Below are 21949 nucleotides of genomic sequence, written 5' to 3' on the forward strand. Positions count from 1 at the left end.
TGTCCTGCTTCCTGGAAAAACCTTCCTCTTACAGCTTATTGTGCACATTTCTGCATCTGGCTCTGTTTTACATGGACAACACCTTACAAGGATAGAAGTGGAAAACTGGAAACTTTTGTTCTGTAATAGCTCAGATGAATAGTAATAAATAAGGTTTTCTTCATAGAATTGTAGAATGGTTTGGAGTGGAAGGGGCCTCAAAGATCATCTAGTTGCAAGCCCCCTGCCATGGGCCTGGACACCTTCCACTGGACCAGGCTGCTCAGGACACCATCCAACCTGGCCTTGAGCACTTCCAGGGATGGAGCATCCAGAACTTCTCTAGGGAGCCTGATTGTCTCACCACCCCCATAGTAAAGATTTTTTTCTTAATGTCTAATGTAAACCTACCTCTCTTGCAGTTTGAAGCCATTCATCCTTGTCATGCCATTCCAGGCCTTTGTAAAAAGTCTCTCTCCACCTTTCTTGTAGGCTCCTTTCAGGTACTGGAAGGCCACAATTAGGTCACCTCAGAGCCTTCTCTTTTCCAGGTTTAACAATCCCAATACTTTTGAAGACTGTGAAAAGAAGTGATATTAAAACTGATTTTCCCCACATCTAAACAGACTGGTTTCTTACAGTAATGCACAGCTTCTCAGTTTTCTAGAACGTTTCTTTGCAGTGGTGATGATGAGCCAGGTTCTTTGCTGAGTGTTGAACTGGGCTTTCAGATACATCAGTATATATTAGTGTTATTCATTAATAATGGAAATCAGGTAACCAGGAACCACATGAGAGGATTGTGAATGGTGAATTTCCCCCATCTGCTTTACCTGTCTCCTACCCACCTTCCAACCCAGTGAATTACTTCCTTTGTAACATACATTTTAGAAATACATGGCTTTCATGGGAGATTTTTCATAGAACATGGAAAATCAGAATTGGAAAATCATAAGATAGAAACATTTTAATCCTATGTCTTGCAGATATAAATGGTAATAAAATGATTCTAAGGTTGTTTTGCTGGCTTTCTTCACAGAGTTATAGTGAACATCATTCACAGTGTCCAAGGGTACCATTCAAAGACAATACATTTTCTGAATGTGGCTTTTGACAGTTCTGGGGATTCTCTCCTCGCTGGAGACCGCCAAGGGAATATATATGTTTTTGACTTGAATGCGAACAGGTAAGAATATTTCTATCAAGGCTTTTTAATTGTCTGAGACATGTGTAGTATTCAGGGGTGTGGAAGTTGCCTGGACAGGATCCCACAGGTCAGGTTTTAACTAGATAGTTTTAAATAGGCAGTAGTTTGCTCAGGGCTGAAACTTCAACCCAGTGTCTTGTGTAGACCCCTAAATGTTATTTCACTAGTTTAGCTGCTCAAAAAGATCAGAGGCTTGGAACTGTAAAAAGAACAGCAATGCCATAGAACTTAAGGGCCACGACCAGAAGTTATTCTTGGACCAGTACAGATCAATGAGTTACAGTAGACTAGACCTAGTTTTTTCATTTGCAGAAATGCATCAACCAGTCTTTCAGCATTTTACTAGAGTTTTAAAAATATTAGCACTCATTTTTAGATCTATTATAATTGGATATTATTTCCTTACTTCCTTCTTTTGAGTTTATTTTTTTCTCTCTGTGAAATATATTGAAACCAATTAAATTATTCACTTGACATTAAATGAACCAGTTTCCTAACACAATGAGAATGTGTATTTTTAAATAGGTTCAACCTTGTTCAGAGAACAATGCAGGCTTGCACTGCTTTGGCATTTAATCTTCGCAGAAAGACAGAGTTCCTTGTGGCTTTGGCAGATTATTCCGTTAAGTGCTTTGATACAGGTAAGGAGAAATTTCAGGGCTTAAATGCTATCTGTATTGGCATGAAAACTTACATAATTTTAGTTTTGATCTTAAATTTTCAGCTAGTTTGTTTTATGGAAATTATACTATGTATTTCATGCCATAAAAAGAAAAGTTTGGGCCTATGTTGGTTATAGTCTTTGGGTAAATGAACCTAAATGAACCCTTTGCTTTGCTAAAGTTCTTTATTCTCACTGAGTCACACAGGCATTTGTTTAACTGAAGTCCACCACAGGATTGTAGTTAGGTATGTTGCTTTTTTTTTAAAAGCAGTTTTTATATGTTTACTTAGAATGAGGTACTGTATTAAAATAAAGCCAAAACCAGTTGACAGTATGTTAGTTTGCAACTGAACAAATTCTTAACTATATTTACAGTAAAATATTTGAACAAAGTGACAATGTACACGAAAAGAAATGTCAGTACTTTTGAGTATTCAAGTAGTTCTATATCCTTATTGAAAAGCAATATTAAAAATTAACATTACAGCTGTGTGTCTCTGTCTTGATTAGAAGTTAAATGGTGAAGGGCAGTGACAATTCATTCTTCATAAATTATTCTTTACCTATCAGAAAATTTGTAATGTCTCCATTATATCAAATTATTACCTGGATTTAGATATTTTTAAAAAGCTGTAGGAGTCACTCATCTACAGTTTTAGGGTTTGAGATTATCTGTGAAGATTTTAATGTAGCACAATGTTCATCAAAATAGAGGAAGAGTTAAGGTCTGAAATCCTCTGCACTCTTCTCTTCCTTTAAACAACAGCAAGACCAAACTTAGATGTTTGGATGCACTTAGAGAAATCTTTATTACTCCAGAGAGTACTGCATGTTCATATGGTGCTGTTTCTAGATATCAAGTCATACTGAAGAATGTTCTAAAATATGAATGGTGCTCACCTAAATCAGTAGAGTTCCTTGAGGTGTTAGACAGTTCTTACCTGATGGGCTCCATCCCCTTCTTTAGAAGACATACTCTCTAATCCCCTGTCACCTCTCAGGTGATGATAGCTTTAAGCACTCCATTGTCTGTAAGCACAGCAGAAAGTTTGACTTCTAGTCTTTATGAGCTGCTTTGTAGCCATTTCCTATCTTTGATGCCACAGCAGTAGCTGGAACCACTCCATGGGCTGCCAGGCAAACCACCCAATGTAAACAGTGTAATTGCCACGAGTGCAGTTTGGTCACTGAGGGAAGATTAGTGGTCATGCAGTCACAAGTGGGAGACATTGTAGTCAGAGGAACGATTTCCTTAGAATGCAGTGCACAGCATAAAAATGTTTAAGGTTCTAAAAGAATTAATGAGCTGTTGCTTTCTGACTCTGCCTTTCTGTAGTCATAGCCTGTTGTCATTAAACCATTCTTCTTTGCACCTGTAAATAGTTGTGTAATCATTCACACATTCTGTTCACAAGTAAAAACAAGTGCAGAATTCTAACTAGAACATTCAATCTCAGCTTCTGTGGGTGTTCACATCAGATATTCTATGAGGCATGCTGAACTTAACTGATCACATTGTTCATGGCTTTTTAAGATTGATTTTTAGACTAAATGAATCAAGTCTGTGCAAGTTGGCTTTCTGTGCAGAACTGAGCATAACTTGTAAAATGTTATTTGGAGATGAGAAGAAGGTTGTGCCTCTCTAAGGTATAAAACCTATGTGAAGACTGATATCTTTGCTTCTTGTGTGTTGGGCTGTGATGGCAAATGGTTATATACTAGCTACGCTTAAAAGTCTCTTTCGCAGCATACTGTTGACAATAAAGAATAAAGTAGTAGTTGTTGACAGTAGTTGAATGACTTTCATATTTTTTTCATCAACTTCTGCAGAAACCCAGGAGCTAGTTAGTTGGATGAGAGGCCATGAATCTTCTGTGTCTTCCATCTCTGTCCATGGCTCGGGCAAGTATGCCATCACTACTTCCACTGATACAGCTCAACTGTGGGACTTGGACACCTTTCAAAGAATAAGAAAGCTGAATGTTCGTCAGTCTGTGGGTATACAAAAGGTGAGTAAAGAGCAGTTGCTAAAGGGTGACCAAGCACACCACAGTAGGTATAACATCACATATTAAAATCACATTACTTGTAAATAGTCTTTAAAATACAGGTGAATCTTTTTTGTCATCATCTTTGGGCATCTCTTCTTAACTTTCATCCTGTTACATCACCCAGACCACTGAAATAATGACTCAGTAGTTGCAGAGATCTGCTGGGAACTTTTAAGGAACCTCCATCTTTAGAGATACTCAAAACTTGCTTGGACATGACCTTGACTAACCCAATTTAACTTGGAAGTTTGAACCATCTTCTAGGTTGACCTGGCATTAGCCTAGGGTGGGCTCAGAGGACCTGTGTAGATTGATTCCAACCTGAATGGTAGTGTGATTTAAGGGTATTGTTAAAAAAACAGTTTTGGTGTCATAATAGTAACTTCAAACAGTCACCACCACCTGACCTCATTCAGCTTCTTATTCCAAAGCTCTTCTGTCTGTGCATGCAGAGCACTGAATGTGGGAACAAATGAGGCTGAAAAGGAACTCAGCAAAAAGAAATCACTGCTTCTCAGCCTAGTGGTTTCTTTGCTTCTGTTTGCTGCGCAGACACACCGGAACAGCATGGGATGAGAAGGATGACATGTTTGTGCCAGGGATTGGTTTAAGTAGGTCTCCCTTAGCATTACACTATTTTAAACAGGTCTGCCTGCGCCATCAAACGTCACGCTATGGTCTAAGTACTACAGAAAGTCCTGACCCAGTGCCTGAGCATGTCTTGCACACGTGCTGCCCTGCAGTGAATAGTCTGACAAACACCACTTCAAACCAAGCTTCTCGTCAGGCTGGCCACTAAAAAGCCGTGCTGCTTTTGCAGAGAACAAGGCTATTCATTTGAGTGTCCTCACCCATTCTGGGTCAGGCAAAAACTCTGTCAGCTTAAAATAGTCACCTAGCAATTACTGTGAAAGATCATCCATAAATTTTTGTTTGTTTGTTTTATTAAAACTGTTGTGTAGCACATGTTGCTAAAATAATTAAAACATCCTCCAAAGATGGATGCATTTCTCTAGTGGAGATTTTTCTAGTGCTAAGTATCTTTATTTGTGTAGGCTATGTGTAGGGACTTCTTATTGGTAAGTGGCTCTTGGAATTTGGTAGGATGAGGATGTTGCAGTATGGAAAAAACTTTTAAAGCCAAACAGTAGAGATTATGATTGAATTAATAAATCACATTTGGGAATCAGGAGCCTGTTCTCTTTGGCGCTACCACTTCTTATAGGACATTATGCAAATGATCTAGATTTCATTTTCCTGTCTTTAGAATAATGGTATTTATTCTCATTCCACAGTCTAAGACATGTAGGTAAATACATGCTTTACTGAAGTTCAGATTTATTGTTAGACCACAGGCCTGACACTGCACATGTAGCAATGTCACATCCATCTTGTGTGCTTTTTGATGCCTCTTAAGCCCAGTTGCACTCCAACATACACTTTCTGTTATGTTGGTATGGGGCAAAGCTAATTTAAAAAGACAGAGACTGAGGTGCAGAGTGAAGAGACAGCAGGTGAGACAGATGAGAATACAACACATCTAAATGATAATTTCCAAAGCATCACTGTTTATTCAACAGCTGCTTGTGACCATCCTGTGGTATTTTTCTATGGCAAAGCAGAAAATTAGCAACTATTCAGTACTCCAGTTTACCAAAATTCATCTGCTCTCAATTCTTTGTCTAGTTTTCCTCAGGGTCCCTGAAGGAGGACAGACCGCTCAGTCTCTCTGAAGATAAATTACTTGGTAACTGAGATGACTCTTTTCCCCACAGGTTACTTTTGCTCACTGTCAAGTGACTCATTTGGCCTGAATGTCCAATTTTCAGTCACTAAGATGAAACCCAGCCCACATATCCATATTTCCAGATTTTCAAGGCCCCAAGAGATCATTCAGACCAAAATGACGAACTTTGTAGCACTGACTTAATCTCAGTCAGTGATATCCCGAGTGTTTTTATTGCGTCCTCTCTGCACTCATCGGAAACAATAAAAGTTTAACAGTCATAAAAACAAGACAGATAAAATTTAACAGTTATTTCAGTGAGTTAAACTGGCTTAGCAAAGGGTACAACACATTTTAACCAGTGCAAGGAGAGCACACCTACTCTTCTCTAGGTTGTCACAGGGGACAAGGGCCGGCTCCCTGTGGGATCCAAGCCTTGAACACTTACAGTAATAGCCACACCTGCCATGATTTATTTTGCCATGCACTTTGGTAATTTAAAATGTACTTCCTTGACAACATCCCATTTTTTTTTTTCTTTTCCATATTCTTCCAGGTTTTTTTTCTTCCATTGAGTAACACCATTCTCAGCTGTTTCAAAGATAATTCTGTTTTTGCATGGGAATTCGATACTCTTCACTGTAAATACCAGTTGTCAGCTCCTGTAGAAGGTTCTGTATTATTTTATAAGGTGTTTGCTGTTACCAGGTAAATTCCTATTTTAAACATTCTAAAGGCAGACTATAAAAATTATGGTTTTAAACAGGTTCTCCTTCTTTATTGTAACATTTTGTGGAAGTATTCAGCTATATACTATGATAAGCTTTTGAACTCTGCTGTGACTGATACTTTCAGCAAGGATCAGTAGCAGTTTTTATTATAGTCCCATAGCAGTTGAAATAAATTAGGTTGATTTTTAGTGACCACTAAAATAAGGTTTAAACTATCCTTTACTAAAACGGATTTTATTATTTAGGAGCTATTTGGTCTTTCCTCAGGAGAGTATCACAGGAATAATGGCTGATTCAGAACTGATTTGAGGGCACAGAACAAAATGAACAATCTCTCTTTTTAGCTAACACTAATTTAATTTATAGTATGCTGATGGAAGCTTTACCTGTGATGCAGGGATGGTCACACTTTGGTAGCTGGTGGGAAATCAAATCATCTTCACGTATGGTGTTTGGAATTAAAGCGGTTGATGAGAATAATCCAGATGCCTGAGAAAGTGCGAGCTGTCCGTCACCTGGAATTCCTCCCTGACAGTTTTGATGGGGGCTCCAATCAGGTCAGTTTTTTCATAAAGCTTAAGACAGGAGTATTTGGGTAGTGGATTCAACACCTGTACTTGGAGGGCTTTTGTGGGGGCTCTGGGGGTATAGGGGTATACGATACAAAAGGAAATATACATTACTGTGCTGAATCTTTGCTCCTTTAGCTTAATGGAATGTCATTGCTGAATTGAGTATTCCACTTTGTTTTACATTAGCAGTATTACTGGATGAATCCTTTTAACCTGTAGGTCCTTGGAGTGTTAAGTCAAGATAATATTATGAGATTTATCAATATAGAAACATGCAAACTTCTTTTTGACATTGGGAGTCCTGAAGAGGGAATTAGTACAGCAGTGATTAGCCCAAATGGACAGTATATTGCCTCAGTAATGGAAAATGGAAGCCTGAACTTATACAGTGTCCAAGCTTTGACTCAAGAAGGAAATAAGGTAGAGTATTTTACAGTTCTTAAAACAGCAGTAAGTCCTCTTAAAGATTATATTTGTCTGCATATGTTTTGCATCAGCAGTAGTTTGCAGAGGTGTCATATTTAACAATACAAATAAAGAAAAAGTGATTTGTACAATTTCCTTCATAGTTCCTCCAGCCTGTAAGGTAATTTGATGTTTTCAAGGTATATATATCACCGTGTTACTAGTGTTGGAAGGGGGAGATGGTATTTCTTTCTATAGCAATTTGTGTGCATCAATTTCTTTTTGTAATGGTGTTTTGGAGGAAATGGAAACAAAATAATTGTGCCTCTTCTGTTCCATTTCCTACAGGAAATATTTTGCAACTAATGCTCTCTTAAATTGTGGGCACGAATGGTGTTTTTGTTACTGTGATTTTGTTCTTCTTACTGTGTTATTGGATACCAGCACCCATCATTTATGGCACAATCATACACTTCTAATCCTTCCTAAATAACAAACATTCTAAATACCAGTTCTTATTTTATTACATTAATTTATTAATGGGAGTCAGGTTTCTAAATACAGAATTCCATGTATCTTTAATCACCATGTCTTTGAAGTAAACAGTAACCAGCTCTGGATAATGATGGAGCTGGAGCTGAGGAAGGATGTCACACGCATTCCATTTGCACTTTTGCTGACAGTTTGACATAAACTGGGATATCCACTTTGTCACTTGCTTTCACAATCTCCAGCATTGAATTAATTAATACCTGCCTGACACTGAAGACTAATTAAAGTTTGTAAAGGTCTTCTGTATTCTTTTAACTGGTGCTATAGAAATGCAAAATATTTTAATGACATTGAGAAACACACTAAAGTAAATAACCTGAACAGTACATGATACACATCTGTAGTATCCCAATTATATTTTTACTGTTTGCTATGCAAGTAAATAACATGATGTCTGAGTTAGCTTGGAAGCTACATAAACCTTCTCATAGTTAGAGCAATTTTATTCATGGACATCCTTTTCCAGGAGTATGCAATCTATATCTGTTTATCTATAGTATAAATGTGCTTCTAGTCTTCTTTTTATGGCCATCAAGCTCAAAAATGTGGCATATAAAATAGAGTAAGCAACAAATTATATTTCTTCGTAATCTGTCTTACAAGATTTTAACCAAAGTATTTGCACTTCATACTAGCCTCCACCATTCATGTTCAAAGTTGTAGAAGATGGGCCCAAGTACACATCAGAGACAAATAAACTGATCACAAAAGTGACTTCAGGAAGGTCAAAGGGGCCATGGAAATCCAAACAAAGCAAAATTCAAAGCAAATTGCTAAAACTGCAAGCAAATACATCACTTGAAAATAAAGAGGTAGGAAGAAATTGCAAATATTTTGTCGTTCAGTCTGCAGTGTTTATATTTCATTGCCATTTGCTTTAAAAAATAAATTCACTGAAGCACTTGGATATTTGAGCAGAGCAGGGATGAAGGAAATTTTAGTACCATTTTCTCTCTCTATTTAGCCCATACTCCTACAGTATGTGACACAGTCAGAGCTGCCTCCAGTCTGGGGTACCTCTGCAGTTGTTCAAGCAACTTGTGACACATTTGGTATTTGCTAGATCTGATATGCTTCCCCGCAGAAAGCCAGCTGGCACCTCTAAAATGTCTGCCTAGGATCCATTTCCTTTTTTTCTTAATTATTTAGAAGATTAATTACTGTTACATTTATTCCCCTCAGTCATCACAGTGCCATTTTCTCTCTCTGTCTTTTTCTTGTGCTTTTTATGTGTACATATATATATTCCTGTTTATGTATCACCATATGATCTATTTCTTATGTTAGTATTCTTTATGGTTTGCTATAGCCATAATTTAATTGTACATAGTTCGGTCAGATTGGGTCTGATCTGCTTCTGACTGAAATCAATGGCAGCTTTCTTTGAGTTCAGGAGACAATAAATGATGATTGAATTACTTTTTTGTTGTTGTTGAAGGTCCTAGGACTATGTAGCAGACAGCAATACACATTGGATTTTTTTCTTTGACCCTAGGTGATAAACTTCCAATATTTAGCCCCTCTCATCAATTAGAGTGCAAAGAAAGAGAAAATGGTTACATTTTTTGTTGATCTCCTGTTTTGTAGAATGAATTGCCAGGTGGATTAAGCAAGAAACGTCTGCAGGCCTTATTGAAAGGATTTGGAGAATATCCAGCTAAGTACAGGTGTTTTTTGTGTGCATGTTCATGCTTGCACAAAATAAAATTGCTTGTGTTTACTGGCCTATGAAAAAGAATTTCCTTGACTAAGGCTGCATTTTAATTGCAGGATGTTTGTTTGGCGTTCCTTATTACAACTTCCTGAAAACCACTTGGCATTCAGTAGCCTGATAGATAGGGGAATCCACAGTGCATTTGTAAATATTCAGAAAGAGTATCCTATCAAAAGTGGGAAACTGCTGAGAGTTCTACAGAGGTAAAATATATATTTGTATTTATTTAAAATATTACACATTTTTATTTTCATATAAACATCTGAAATGTATCCAGTAGCTGGAAGCAGGTGGAAGAAAAAATCTAAAATGACATTGTAGTGCCCTCATGCAGTTTTGTTTGTTTCAGTAACTCATACAGTCCTGCATCTGTTTTGAAGTTCACAATCTTACTATGTTTTGGTTGTAAAATAGATGCTATATTTTTGTTTGGTTTTGGATCAATGTTTTCTACACAGTTTTTTTGTTTGCCTCTGTGTACAGGACCTTGTCAGCTCTAGCTCACTGGTCTGCTATCTTTGCTGAGACACCTTACATGCCTTTGCTAGCATTCCCATTTGTAAAATTATTCCAGAACAACCAGCTGATCTGCTTTGAAGTTGTTGCTACAGTAGTAGGTAAGCAATGATTTTAAAAACTCAAATATGCTTCAACATGTTTAAGCTTTCCAAAGCAAAAGAGGTTTTCCTGCTGAAAAGAATAAGGCATTTCCTTATTTATAGGTCACCAAGGTGTTACCAGGAATTAATATGGAGCTTAAAACAAAAACCTCAAAATATGAAACTTCCTTTTGCAGTGTTTCTAGCAAAAAGCAGTTTTAACAGTGTTTGTAAAGTCTAATTGAAATGTATCTAGCATTTGCAAACCCATATGTATCTAGCGTAATTATATCATAACAATTAAGTCTCTGAGACATAGGAAAAGTAGTCACAGCCACCCACCCCACCTGTCACCTGCTCCCAGTCAACAGGGAATGATCTCTTTCAAGGTTTGAATGATCTCTCTCAACTGAACTCTGTTTAGTTGTCTCGAGCATGTGGTAACTCAAAACTAGACATTTGTCTGAACACTGGCTGTGGCTGTCTTCTGAAGAAACATTCTAAATTAAAGTGCTTTACACTTAAATTAGTTGTTGCAGCTACTGCTAAGTCTACAGAAGATATGTGCTGCCAAGCATGCGTACCCACTTTGCAACCACATGCTGTTGGTGAATAAGTATCCAAGTTTACAGAAATTATTCTTAGTACGTTAAAAATTACATGATCCAGGCCGTAGTTTTGTGAGACAGAAACACTGATTTAAGTATTCCCATCTGCCTCCCATGCCTTAATCCCGCAGCTCACAGATTTTTTTTCACTTTGTATCTGAGCCAGATCAGTTCTTCAGTCTGGTTCACAGTGTACTGACACAAAAACTCATGCCAGTGCAGCTGGAGGGAATGGTTTAGGAATACTCAGAAAGAGAAGAGATGGGAATATCTTAAATAGGTTTTGCTGCCTGAAACAACATCTTAAATGCATCTGCTTGATAACCCAACTTCAAGGTTGTCATGAGTCTTTCACTCTGGATTACAGTGGATTGTGTTCAGCTTCTTGTTCTCTTTCAGTTAATTTTTGTCAACACTGGTTTGAGTACTTTCCCAATCCTCCAGTTAATATCCTTGGTATGATGGAAAATGTTTTGGCATATCATGACAAAGAACTACTTCAACATTTAATAAAATACAATGTGACTTCACAGGTAATAGTCTAGACAGCTTTTTTATACAAAAATATATTGCAGTAAATAATAGTGTGCTGGTCTTTTGATATATTTCTAATTTGGGGGAGTTTTCATTAAATAACAGTGAATTATGTGGGAGTGTAAAGAATAGATCATTGATTTCCTGTTGTTTTTCCTTGTCCATGATCATATATATGCTACTTTATTTCTTTAGAAGTTCTTTGCTTTCAAGTCCATATTGCTTAAAAATCTACTCATCAAATTATAAATGTACCTTTTTTAACATGGACATAAGTGTGATTAATTAATTTTCTAATGCCTGTTTATCATTAGGGATGATTTTAGCTTCAGAAACCTAAACAGAACATTTAGACATCCAGTGAAATAAGAAATGTATTTGTAGTCACCCCAGATTACCTTTGTATGTTTAGAGGTGATGAAACTTACCTTGAAATGTTCTGTTTATTTCCTTTTTCATAAATGAATATAATATATTCATTTATATTATATAATATATAATATTATATTCATATATATGAATATATTCATATAATGAATATAATATTCTTGGTATAAGGCAAGAAAAATCGCATTGTTTCTTTAAAAGGAATGGTAAAATTGTACTAATGGATCATTTTGTCAATTTTCCCACATAATTTAGGTTTATGCTTGGCCTCTCCTAGAAACACTATTATCTGAGGTTCTAACAAGAGAAGAGTGGCTGAAAACCTTTGACAATATTTTCTCCAACCATCCTTCATACTTTCTAATGATTGTCATTGCCTATGTTATATGTTCCAGAGCTCCCTTGCTCCACTGTAATCAAGCAGCAGATTTTGAGGTAAACATTTTCATATTTAAGTCAATCATGTGGAAAAGATGTATAAAACATTGTATCCGTTGTTAGACAGGTTACAAGGAGATCCATTTCCAAATTAGTATCTGGTACTTGACAAATACACAATAAATGAGTAAAACATTGAGCAGTTTCCTGCAGTTTCATGCAAGGAGAACTTTAAAAGCTTTCTAATGTCACTAAAGGCCATTTTTTAAATTTCAATAGTTCATCAAGCACAAAATAATTCTGTCTCTTTTTTGAGGATCTAATATGGACTTCTGCCTCGGGAGACAATACACAATAATTCTGTGATGTTGTTTCATCAGATTCTCAAAATTAGGCAGTATTATTGGATGTTCTCTGAAGCTAAATTAAAATGTTTCCTTATGTTTAATGTTCCATGGGAAGAGGATTCTTTTTCCTATGACGATATCTCTGTAGGCAAACAAAGGGTTCCACCTCTAAAACGTGCTTATGAGCAGTCAGTTTGACTGACATTAAGCAGATAACATTATTGCTATGTTTAATAATGACCATTTAGAGATATTCTTTGTAGATAAGATCTTTGAACGGAAGAATAGCCCTGCAAGAGGAGAAACTTCTGAGCTTCGTGGCTGAACACTGAAAGTCAGGGCAGGTTTATCCAGTGGTAGGAGTCACTATTGGACACTCTACACTGACACCCAGCTTCCCAAATCCCTTCCACAGCTGCCATTTGAAGAGAAGGAAAAGAACTATATACCATGGGAAAGGATACCACAGTATCCTTTCCCACCTTTAAGAAGTTTAGCTCAAGTCACTTGAGCTTGTGATGTTTTATGAATTGGTAGGGAAAACTTTAAAAACTTTTTAAATTAACTGTTGAAATAGATATTTTGCTATTTTTCATGATAATTCCCAAATACATGTATTAAAAATAAATATAAATTTATGTAAAAATACATTAAAGTGCATAATCTTGTGTAGAATGTAAATGGCAGCATGTCTCTTACAGTATTTCTTTCATCATCGTAACAACGTGGACATTAATGTTGTGATTAAGGAAGCCTATCATCTTATGGAGGCCACACCACTGGATATCCATCCACAGCATATGCTTGATGACTTCACACCACTTACAAAAGGACAGTACCCTGTGTTTAATAAATATCCCGTGTTCATTGTGAATTATCAAGCTCAGAAATGGGAGAAGATCAGACAGGATGAAATTGAATACCTGCGAGAGAGGTATTAGTGAGGAATTGAAGACAGTCTCAGACTGGGAAGTACAGGTGGACATAATTGCCTTTCTATGTTGTAATGTGTAGTCTTGAGAAGAGAGATAAGGAAATTCAGGAAAAGGACTTGAAATAGCTGCTAAAGGTTGAGAGTTACTTGGTTTGACATGTTTTTACATTAAATCATTAGTCTTATCTTAAATAAAAAATGTTTGCTAATTAGCAGAAGATATTGGGCCACAAGTCACCAAACTTGGAAGCTCATAGCCAGAGCCTAAACCTCTGTTGACCTTGTGTGGCCCAAGTTTTGAAGGCCCAGGAGTTCTTAGCTTGCTATTGAAATCAATGGGGTACCATGATGCCAAGGCACCCTTAGAAACCAGTTTTTGTTAAGAATGTGAGGAAGAAAGTACCTGCACTCATCTGTAACGCCCTGTTGTCTCTAACAGTCAGTATGGTAGCTCTTCCTCATGTACTTTGTCACTACGAAGGGGATGCCATGTTCTTTCATGTCATCTCATTTCAGCAGTTCTTTGCTTGTACTGTCATCAATTTCAAAGTAATCAAGTAATTTCTTGATATGTGGTTTGAATGATTAACATGTGACCGCCTTCCATGTAGACAATTAGCACATGAATCAGAAGCCATAGCACAGGAACAGAAAGCAGAAGATGAAGCCTGGTATCAAAAGCAGAAATTACTTCAAGAAGCTGAAGAACAGAGGCAGAAAATCCTGCTGGAAGAAGAGAAGTTGGCAGAACAGAGGCAGAGGTATTAGAACATAGGAAGCATTAGGGGTCTGGCTACTATAGCCTGCTATTACATTTTTAACCATGAGTAAAGGAGAAATAACTACTAATTGGTATAAATTGTAATGTGGGATAACTGTGGTCTGATGGGTCATATTTTGGTGTGGAAATTAAGTGATCTGGGTTATATAACTACCTCGCCTATTACTCCCTGGAGGGAATGCAGCAGATTAGAGGTCAAGTCACTTCACATTCTTGTCTCCACTCCCAGCCATTTTTCTGGTTCCTTCGGATTGGGAAGTCTCTTAAACAGTCAATTGCTGTGTGTCTGCACACTGAGACTTCAGACTTGCATTGTGGGCAGACCCACACTGCAGATACAAGAGTCATTTACAGGATCAGTGACTGTACACAGTCTTGGATTTCTAGTGGATTGAAAAAAACAACTGCTTTGTGTATCGGTTTATAAGCAAAGAGCTGTGATAAGAATGAAGCTGAACTGTAAGTTTATACATTTTGCAGTTGTGAAGGTTTAAGAGAATTTCACCGTCTCCATAATTTCTTAGATGAACTACAGGTAATCATGGAATCATTTAAGTTGGAAATTACCTTTAAGATCATCAAGTCTAACGGTTAACCCAGCACTGCCAAGTTCACCACTAAACAATGTCCCTAACCACCACGTTTTTAGCACATCTCCTAAACTTCTGTAACCTACAGAGTTGAGTGGTTTTTTTAAAGAGGTCAGCAAGCCTTTATTTACAAACTAATCCTTGAGTTTGTGATTTTGTTCTTTGAAAGAGTTTGATATTTACCAGATAAACTTGGGACTAATTTTGTGCAGCAAGAGATACCAGGACACTGGCAGTTATTCTAAGGAGTAGTTTCCAGTTTTGAATCCTTGCAACATTAAACTAGTACTTATTAAAGTGGAGCAGAAACAGGGCACAGGACTTCAAAGCTTAACTGGAGATATTGCCATTAGAAGATGTGTGTCTGTGAATTTAATTTTGTCTCCTAAATGAAAACTGGACATATTACAGGAATGAAAGCAGATGTCCTCAGCTTTGTTAAGCTGGAGATGAGCTCACAGTAATTAATGGCTAACTGCATTGCGTGTTTGTGCTCTTTGGTACTGACCTTTTACACAGACAGTATTATTTCTGTTAATTTGTTTATTTCTGTTTATTTTGGCCTTGAAGGCTTGCTGTTGTGAAAAGAGAACTGAAAATAAAGGAACTGCAACTTTTAGATGCTTCAAGAAGGCGTTTTCTGAACTACCAGCAAGATCAGCTTCAAATGGAACTGAAACGTCTCAATGATGAAATTGCAAGAAAGGTTGAGTATTGCTCAAGCAATTATTTTCTACAAGGTTTAATAGGGAAAATAAGGAAAAAATGCATAACTAAAATTTTTGTTGATATGTTGTGATTTGTGAGCCCAGAGGTGTATTTAGCATGAGGCAGACTGCTTCAACATTTAAATGCATAATTTAACAGTTAGTGGCAGTGTTGAAAAATGTAATGAGCTCCTTAAAGGACTAGTGAATTCTCGGCTGTCTGTGGGCTGTATGTCCAGATTGCAAATTAACTCTGCCATTGATTGAGAGGCTCCACAGTGGCCTGCAGGGTTTAGCTGTGGGCTCAGCTGCTTGAGGGAAGTGAGGAACATGTAAATAAGAAATTAGTGTATAACAATGTGTTCCTCATCCAGAAACTCCCACCTTTTCATCTGTGATATCCACACATATCTGCATTTTCTGGAGAGAACAGTATAGCAGATTGATGTAGGTGATGCAAAAATGTCTAGTTGCCAACAACATCATTAAGCAAAAAGAAGTGGATGGTTCATCAGGAATGTGCAGTTCCTTTCTGAAATGACTGATTTAATCAGAAATATGGCTATTCAGTAATAAACGGCTTTAATCAGTAATTCTGTTTAAAGTTAAATTTTAGTTAGTTATTATAAATAATTACTATAAATTACTGCAAAGCAAGAATGCAAATGGAAAGCTTTAAAAATGTTCATTTTGATTAAAGATACTCAGTTAAGTGTTTAGAAATCAAAGATACATGTACCCATCTTGGGAATGTGTAGATCCAATGGAATAAAGGAGAAGTAGACATTCAGCTCTCTGACACTCATTTTGAAACGTGTCAGCTTATATTTGGGTTTTTTAAAGCTTTTGGTCATAAACTTTTTATAATCCATACTAAGCATGACTGGGCTAAATTTCTGTTAGCACTTATTTATTCAATACACAGCCAGCTGTATTGTGGCTACATAACACAAACCAGGCTAAGCTCATTTGTATTCCAGTATGTGTAAAGTCAGCTCTCTAAGGAACTAATTCTACAGTGATCATCCTCTCTAGACTGGAAAGGTAGCAATTATTTAACTAGCTGAGGATCTCTGTTTGCCCACAAAGTCTGTGCAGGCTGAGAGTCCCTACTCCAGCTTCAAAGGATGTTGACTTTGCCTCAGTTGCTCAGATTCCTACAGGCCTGGGAAGGGGTTGTAACTTTTGCAGAAAATTGTGTAGATGTGCCCTGGTGAATGTGAAGAAAAGGTGGTAAACTAAAATGCTGTTTCTAGATCTACTGCTGGGTTGTACTACTTTAGCAAATCATCTCTGCTTTCAAGCTACAGATGTGTTTATTACAAATCCCGGTGCCATGAAACACACTTTATAGTTATGAAACATTTTTGGGTTTTGGCTAAAATTTGCCATAAATTTCAGAATATTTTCATGATGAATCTCATTCATTTAGGTTGGAAATCTGCTTTTATTCTCCACAGTAATCTGGAGAATGGAATTACATCCCTTGTCATGACTCAGGCCACTGTTATGACTCATGCTTCATCTAATTCCAAGTGGATAAAACAGCAGGATCTATTACTTTTTTGGACAGTTATGATATGTAGTGGGATGAGATGTGTGGATATATTCAAATACTAGTTTAATGAAATTTTAATAAATGCGAAAGAGATGGAATTACCAATGTGAGCTAGTAGCTTAGCAACAATAATTTTTGTTTGTGTGCTTGGCAGCATCTAATCAAAGACCAAGAGGCAGTTACAAAGGAAATAAAAGAAGAGTTGGAAGCCCATCGAAGAAAGGTGGATCTGGAAGATCAACGTGTTCAGAGATTGATAGAAACAGATAAAGAAGAAATACAGAAAGCTCATTCAGTAAGATTATTGGATCTTAACATGTGTTCTGGGGAGTCAATATGCTAACTTATACAAGTAGCACTGGTTAATAGTATTTTGACTGTAATTAACTAGTTCAAGTTAATATGAAAATATTTTCTTTAAAAAATCTCATTTCTGGATACCTGTATTAATAGATTAAGATTCTATGCTTAAAGTTTTGAGATTTCCAAAAATCTGACTGAAGTGTCCAAACCGCTGTATAATATTGAAATTCTATGGACCTGCCAGAAATATTCGCTTTTATTTTTTTACTTCTCAAAACTTAGAAAGCATGTAAGACTCAAAAGTGCTTTTCAAAACAAGTCGTCCTCCTGATAAGGAACATGTTTTGTTTGTAACCATAACAAAATAAAAGACAGCCTCAAAGGAGGTTTCAGTTGGTAGTACTTGGCAGGAAATTCAGCTGTAGAAGCTGTCTTCGAGATCATAGTAATGAATGTGTGTAGCTTGACATTAGGAATTGCTCAGATTTTCAAGCTCAGAACTTGTAACTGCACAGTTGGAAAAATAGTTGCAGCTATCCCACTGCCCATATGCTTGGCATCTGCAATTGTATATTGTCTAGAAATAAACATATGGGTCTGAATTTTTGTAAATAGCATTTGATTTTTGGAAGCAGATGGATGTGGGTGAAAGTATTGGCATTCAGGTATCAATCTTATGTCAGCTGCACCTTTTAGTGAGTGGCTCCAGTACTGTAGAACACCTCTGTTTGTCTTGCCTGGTCTGTAGGTAAGGCTGTGCAGTTGGAATAGACTGAATTTCTAGTAAGAAAGGTGTTTTATTAGGTGGCTGAAGAAAATTTAGCCAAAGCTGAGCAGAAGCACACTGACAGTGACTGGAGGCTGCAACGGCAGCGGAGACTCAGGCGTGCTGACCAGGACCGGGAGAAGCGCTACAGAGAGATTGTCAAGCTCCTGCATGACAACAGGGTGAAAGAAGCTGAACTGCTGAAGGCCATGAGGGAGACAGAAGAAGAAAAGGTATTTGCATAATTTCTTTTTCTAAGTGGGCCTGGCAAAAATGTAACCACCTGTAACAGGGCGTGCAGAAAGCTGAAATGTATTGGAGAAATATTTTGTTAGAATTCTCCTTTTTTGTTTTGATTGGAAGTATCTGGAAGCACAAGAGTGAATTAGTAAGGATGTTTTAGCCTTAGGAAAGCATATTCCTATTTCTGTAAGTTCCTCTCATTTTTGTTCTCTGACCTAAGACTTTCACCTTTCTCCAGATGGTTGAATGAGACATTTTTCAAAATGAAACCTTTACACAGCTGACTACCATATTTTGACTTTAGGGTGAAGTGTAATCTGTAATAATCCAGATGGTTCTATTTGTTGGTTTTTCCTTGCAACACATCTGTTGAAGACATTTAACATCTCTGTTGCACAGCAGGAAGATGTTGTACAGAATAAAGCTCAGCTGGAGGAAGAGCAGAAGGCGGCTGCTGCTGTAGATGGGCACAGGAAGCAGTTCTTAGATGACAAAATGAATGATGAGTTAGAATTGGCTGAGAAGCTGCAAAGGGAAGATGGCCATTTTGGTGAGCATGTAGATAACACAGTTCTATGTGCATGTTGGCATGAAGCATTCAACAACTGAATACAAACAAACTGTCCAATATTGGGGATAAACTTAAGCATAACTCCTTTACTAAGCACTCCATAAGTGTTTTTTGGCAATATTCTTTCATGAAACAGATAAATCTGTTTTCCAAGGCCAGACTTGGAAAGAAATCTTGGTTTGTTACCTATCAACTGCAGCAATATAAATGGCATTTTTGGTAGGAGCACAGGTTTAGCTCATCTTGAAACAATTGTAAAATTGCATCCATTAGAAATTTTCTGTCAAATAATGTTGCACTATGATGACATACAGTATTACACCAAGAAGTGGCTTTCCAAGTGTTTGTTAAAAAACAAACAAACAAACAAACCCCAACACATATATGTGCTTCCAGAATTGGCCAGTACACCCTTCTCAAGTGCTGCATTTGTGTGTTTTTGCAGGTATTTCTCCTACCCCCCCCACCATGCTTCCAAGGCTCACATAAAATTAGTGATTAATATTAGGGTTAGGTGATTATTATTGCTTTGGGCAAACTTTTTCAGCCTTTGTCCTTATTTACCTAATGTTTTAGTATGCAGTGTTTTGCAACTGTGCATAATTCAAGTGGGTGGCTCCTAAAACTACAAGCATGAGTAGCCATATTCCATATGATCTTAGTGGCCTATTTGTCAGAAGATTAATTACATAGGAAGAAACAGCGCATGTAATTTCTTAAAGAGCTGTAATTTCTTAAAGGGAATTTTAAGAAATTAATGAAATTACAGAGCTGTAATTCCTTAAAATGAAATGCTGTGATGCATAGCTTTGACCCGAAGAGTAGAAACATTGACCTCTAATTCTGAGCAAATTGTACTTGCCATTAACTGGAGTGGGTGATTGTTCTAGCTTTGCTTCCTGGAGAAAAACTGTTTTACCTCCAGCTAGAAAAATTCACTTGAAACTTCAATATTTTTAATTTACAAATAACCCTTCTTTCCATTTCCCACAGAGAGACTGCACAATTTAAAGGCCAGGTGTCCAGAGAGAGGGGTAGACGTCCACCAGGTGCCAAGGTCTGGAAACATCTGTCTTAATGATTTGTGTACATTAGCATCATCACCACAAAGTAAGTTTTTAAGTTAGGAGTCTCTTTCACATTTAGTTTCAGAGCATTGCTGGAACACCCAGCTGTGTGATTGAGTCATTAGTTGTGTAGGTGTTTAGTGGATAGTAAACCAGTTTATTGTTGTGTTCTCTTTCACACCTGCAGAAAATGTCTTTGCTCCACAGGTATGAACTGCCTGAAGTGTGTCATGTTATGACAGTGGTCCTAGAAAACTTAAGCCTAGTTTAGTTGCATTCTGACCTGATCATCTTGCCCATGCTTTTCCTGTCTTCGTAGCTGTTTATGATTTGGGAATGTTGAGAGGCTGTAGACCTGTCTTTCATCAAAATCTGACTGGGAGTTATAGTCAAGAATTAGTCTAATTTCCTCTGGTCTGTCCTAGCTACTCTGGCAGTGAAAGCACAGTTTAAATTCCAATGCACCTTATGTACTGCAGGCAATGGGGACCTCTGGACCTGCTGTAGCCCCCAATTCATCTGACCTGGTAGAGCAGAGGCACTGCTTTCAAAGAACTTGATCTTACCAGTCTGAGGGCTGCATGACATCCAGTGGTAGTGAAAACCAGCATTTCTCTGCCAGAGATGTTTGTTTTGCAACAGGTATTTGCAGTGTTTATGGAAAACCACTAGTTGCAATGTTAAGTTTCTTGCACTTCATTGTCTTTAGACAGAAGACGAGCAGAACTGGCACGCCAGGAGCGGGAGCTGATGGCAGAAGTCCGGCAGCTCAGACGAAGGCTCGCCTCACAGGCCAAAGGCAGGCACCCTCCAGCTCGTTTCCCAGCTACAACGTGGTCACCTTGAGATGATTTGCTCTGGACCTTAGCTGCACTTTCAAATTATTAACCAGTGAAAAGCTAAATATGTATAGTGTGATTCAGGATGGATCATAGACTTATTAAAGGCATTTGGAGATATTTTTATATAAGAATAAAATCCTAGCTAGAAAATATGTCTTTTGTTTGTAACCTTCTTGTTATTTTTTACTTCTAAAATAAACTCATTTTTTACCATTAAGTTACTGAGTGTGCAGTATTTGTGTACTTCATTTTTTCTGGTGGCTGCCCTGACTTGAAGAAACAAACCACTGTTGAAATGTTGGTTTTGTCAGTGATATTTAAGTGGATTCTACAAGTTGCAGCAGGGAAATTTGCAGTCAGAGAAAATAATCCTTTCCAGTGAGAGCCAAACATTCAAACCAAGGCCCAGAGAGGATGTGAAGCAGCTGCTGCTGGAGATGTGTGTAATTGTTACACATATTAGCAGGTTCATTTCATGAGAAAGAATGGGAGAGAGTATCTAAACAAATACCTTGCTCTTCATAGTGCTTGCGGTACTGATGGCTAATGCTTTTGACCCAAGTCAAGAACATTATGTAGTGTTAGAGTAAAAAGGAATAGGGCCAAGTAAATTAAAGTGAATCATCCATAATTGCTACACACAGTGCTGATACAAGGGTAGATTTGGCCCTGTGAAAATATGAGAACTGGGATTCTAATTTGTTCTGCTTCCCCTGGGGTTTTGCTGATGCTCTTTGGGGCAGCAGTATGGGAGCAGGACTGCTCGTGCTGGCCCTGGGGGCTGAGGCACCGGGCAGACCCTGGATGAGACCTCTAACCAGCAGCTTTTTGTCACCTGCAGCAGGGAACAGCCTCTCTGCTTCTCGTTAAATTTCATCAAAACCTAAAAACACAAAGGTACTTGGTTATCCTTGCCTTAGCATCCTCTGCATCTGGAAGTAGAAAGAGCCACGTTGGCAGCAACCAGGGTCCATAGAAATCTCATTGCAGCCCTCAGCTGAGTGTGGAGAAGAGTCATCATTCCTTTTCAAAGGGAGAAAAATGCAACAAGGCAGGATCATCTTGGAGGCAAGAGGGACTAAATGAGAAAAATTGTCTTTTTCTGATGATTGTCTTGGAGTTGACGTATGATT

The 21949-nt window shown here is 37.6% G+C and overlaps 1 protein-coding gene across 5 annotated transcripts in view; it reads left to right on the plus strand.

Annotated features, from left to right (window-relative positions):
* The window catches only part of TBC1D31 (TBC1 domain family member 31), a 23064-nt gene extending 2031 nt beyond the window's left edge, over positions 1-21033 (plus strand). For 2 of the 5 annotated variants that reach the window (XM_053987622.1, XM_053987657.1), the window contains 20 exons: positions 1019-1165; positions 1712-1827; positions 3681-3859; positions 6184-6335; positions 6756-6915; positions 7150-7350; positions 8523-8699; positions 9475-9554; positions 9658-9804; positions 10085-10218; positions 11208-11341; positions 11985-12164; positions 13156-13388; positions 14000-14149; positions 15330-15465; positions 17179-17319; positions 18132-18326; positions 18736-18886; positions 19901-20017; positions 20684-21033. In XM_053987622.1, coding sequence (XP_053843597.1) covers positions 1019-1165; positions 1712-1827; positions 3681-3859; positions 6184-6335; positions 6756-6915; positions 7150-7350; positions 8523-8699; positions 9475-9554; positions 9658-9804; positions 10085-10218; positions 11208-11341; positions 11985-12164; positions 13156-13388; positions 14000-14149; positions 15330-15465; positions 17179-17319; positions 18132-18326; positions 18736-18886; positions 19901-20017; positions 20684-20820 — 3067 coding nt within the window. In that variant the 3' untranslated portion in view covers positions 20821-21033. The remainder of the gene's footprint in view (positions 1-1018; positions 1166-1711; positions 1828-3680; positions 3860-6183; positions 6336-6755; positions 6916-7149; positions 7351-8522; positions 8700-9474; positions 9555-9657; positions 9805-10084; positions 10219-11207; positions 11342-11984; positions 12165-13155; positions 13389-13999; positions 14150-15329; positions 15466-17178; positions 17320-18131; positions 18327-18735; positions 18887-19900; positions 20018-20683) is intronic. The other 3 variants (XM_053987631.1, XM_053987641.1, XM_053987649.1) reach the window with 3 other exon arrangements.
* Positions 21034-21949: the final 916 nt, after the last annotated feature.

Source organism: Vidua macroura, chromosome 1 (genome assembly GCF_024509145.1).
Source record: "Vidua macroura isolate BioBank_ID:100142 chromosome 1, ASM2450914v1, whole genome shotgun sequence".
NCBI lineage: Eukaryota > Metazoa > Chordata > Aves > Passeriformes > Viduidae > Vidua > Vidua macroura.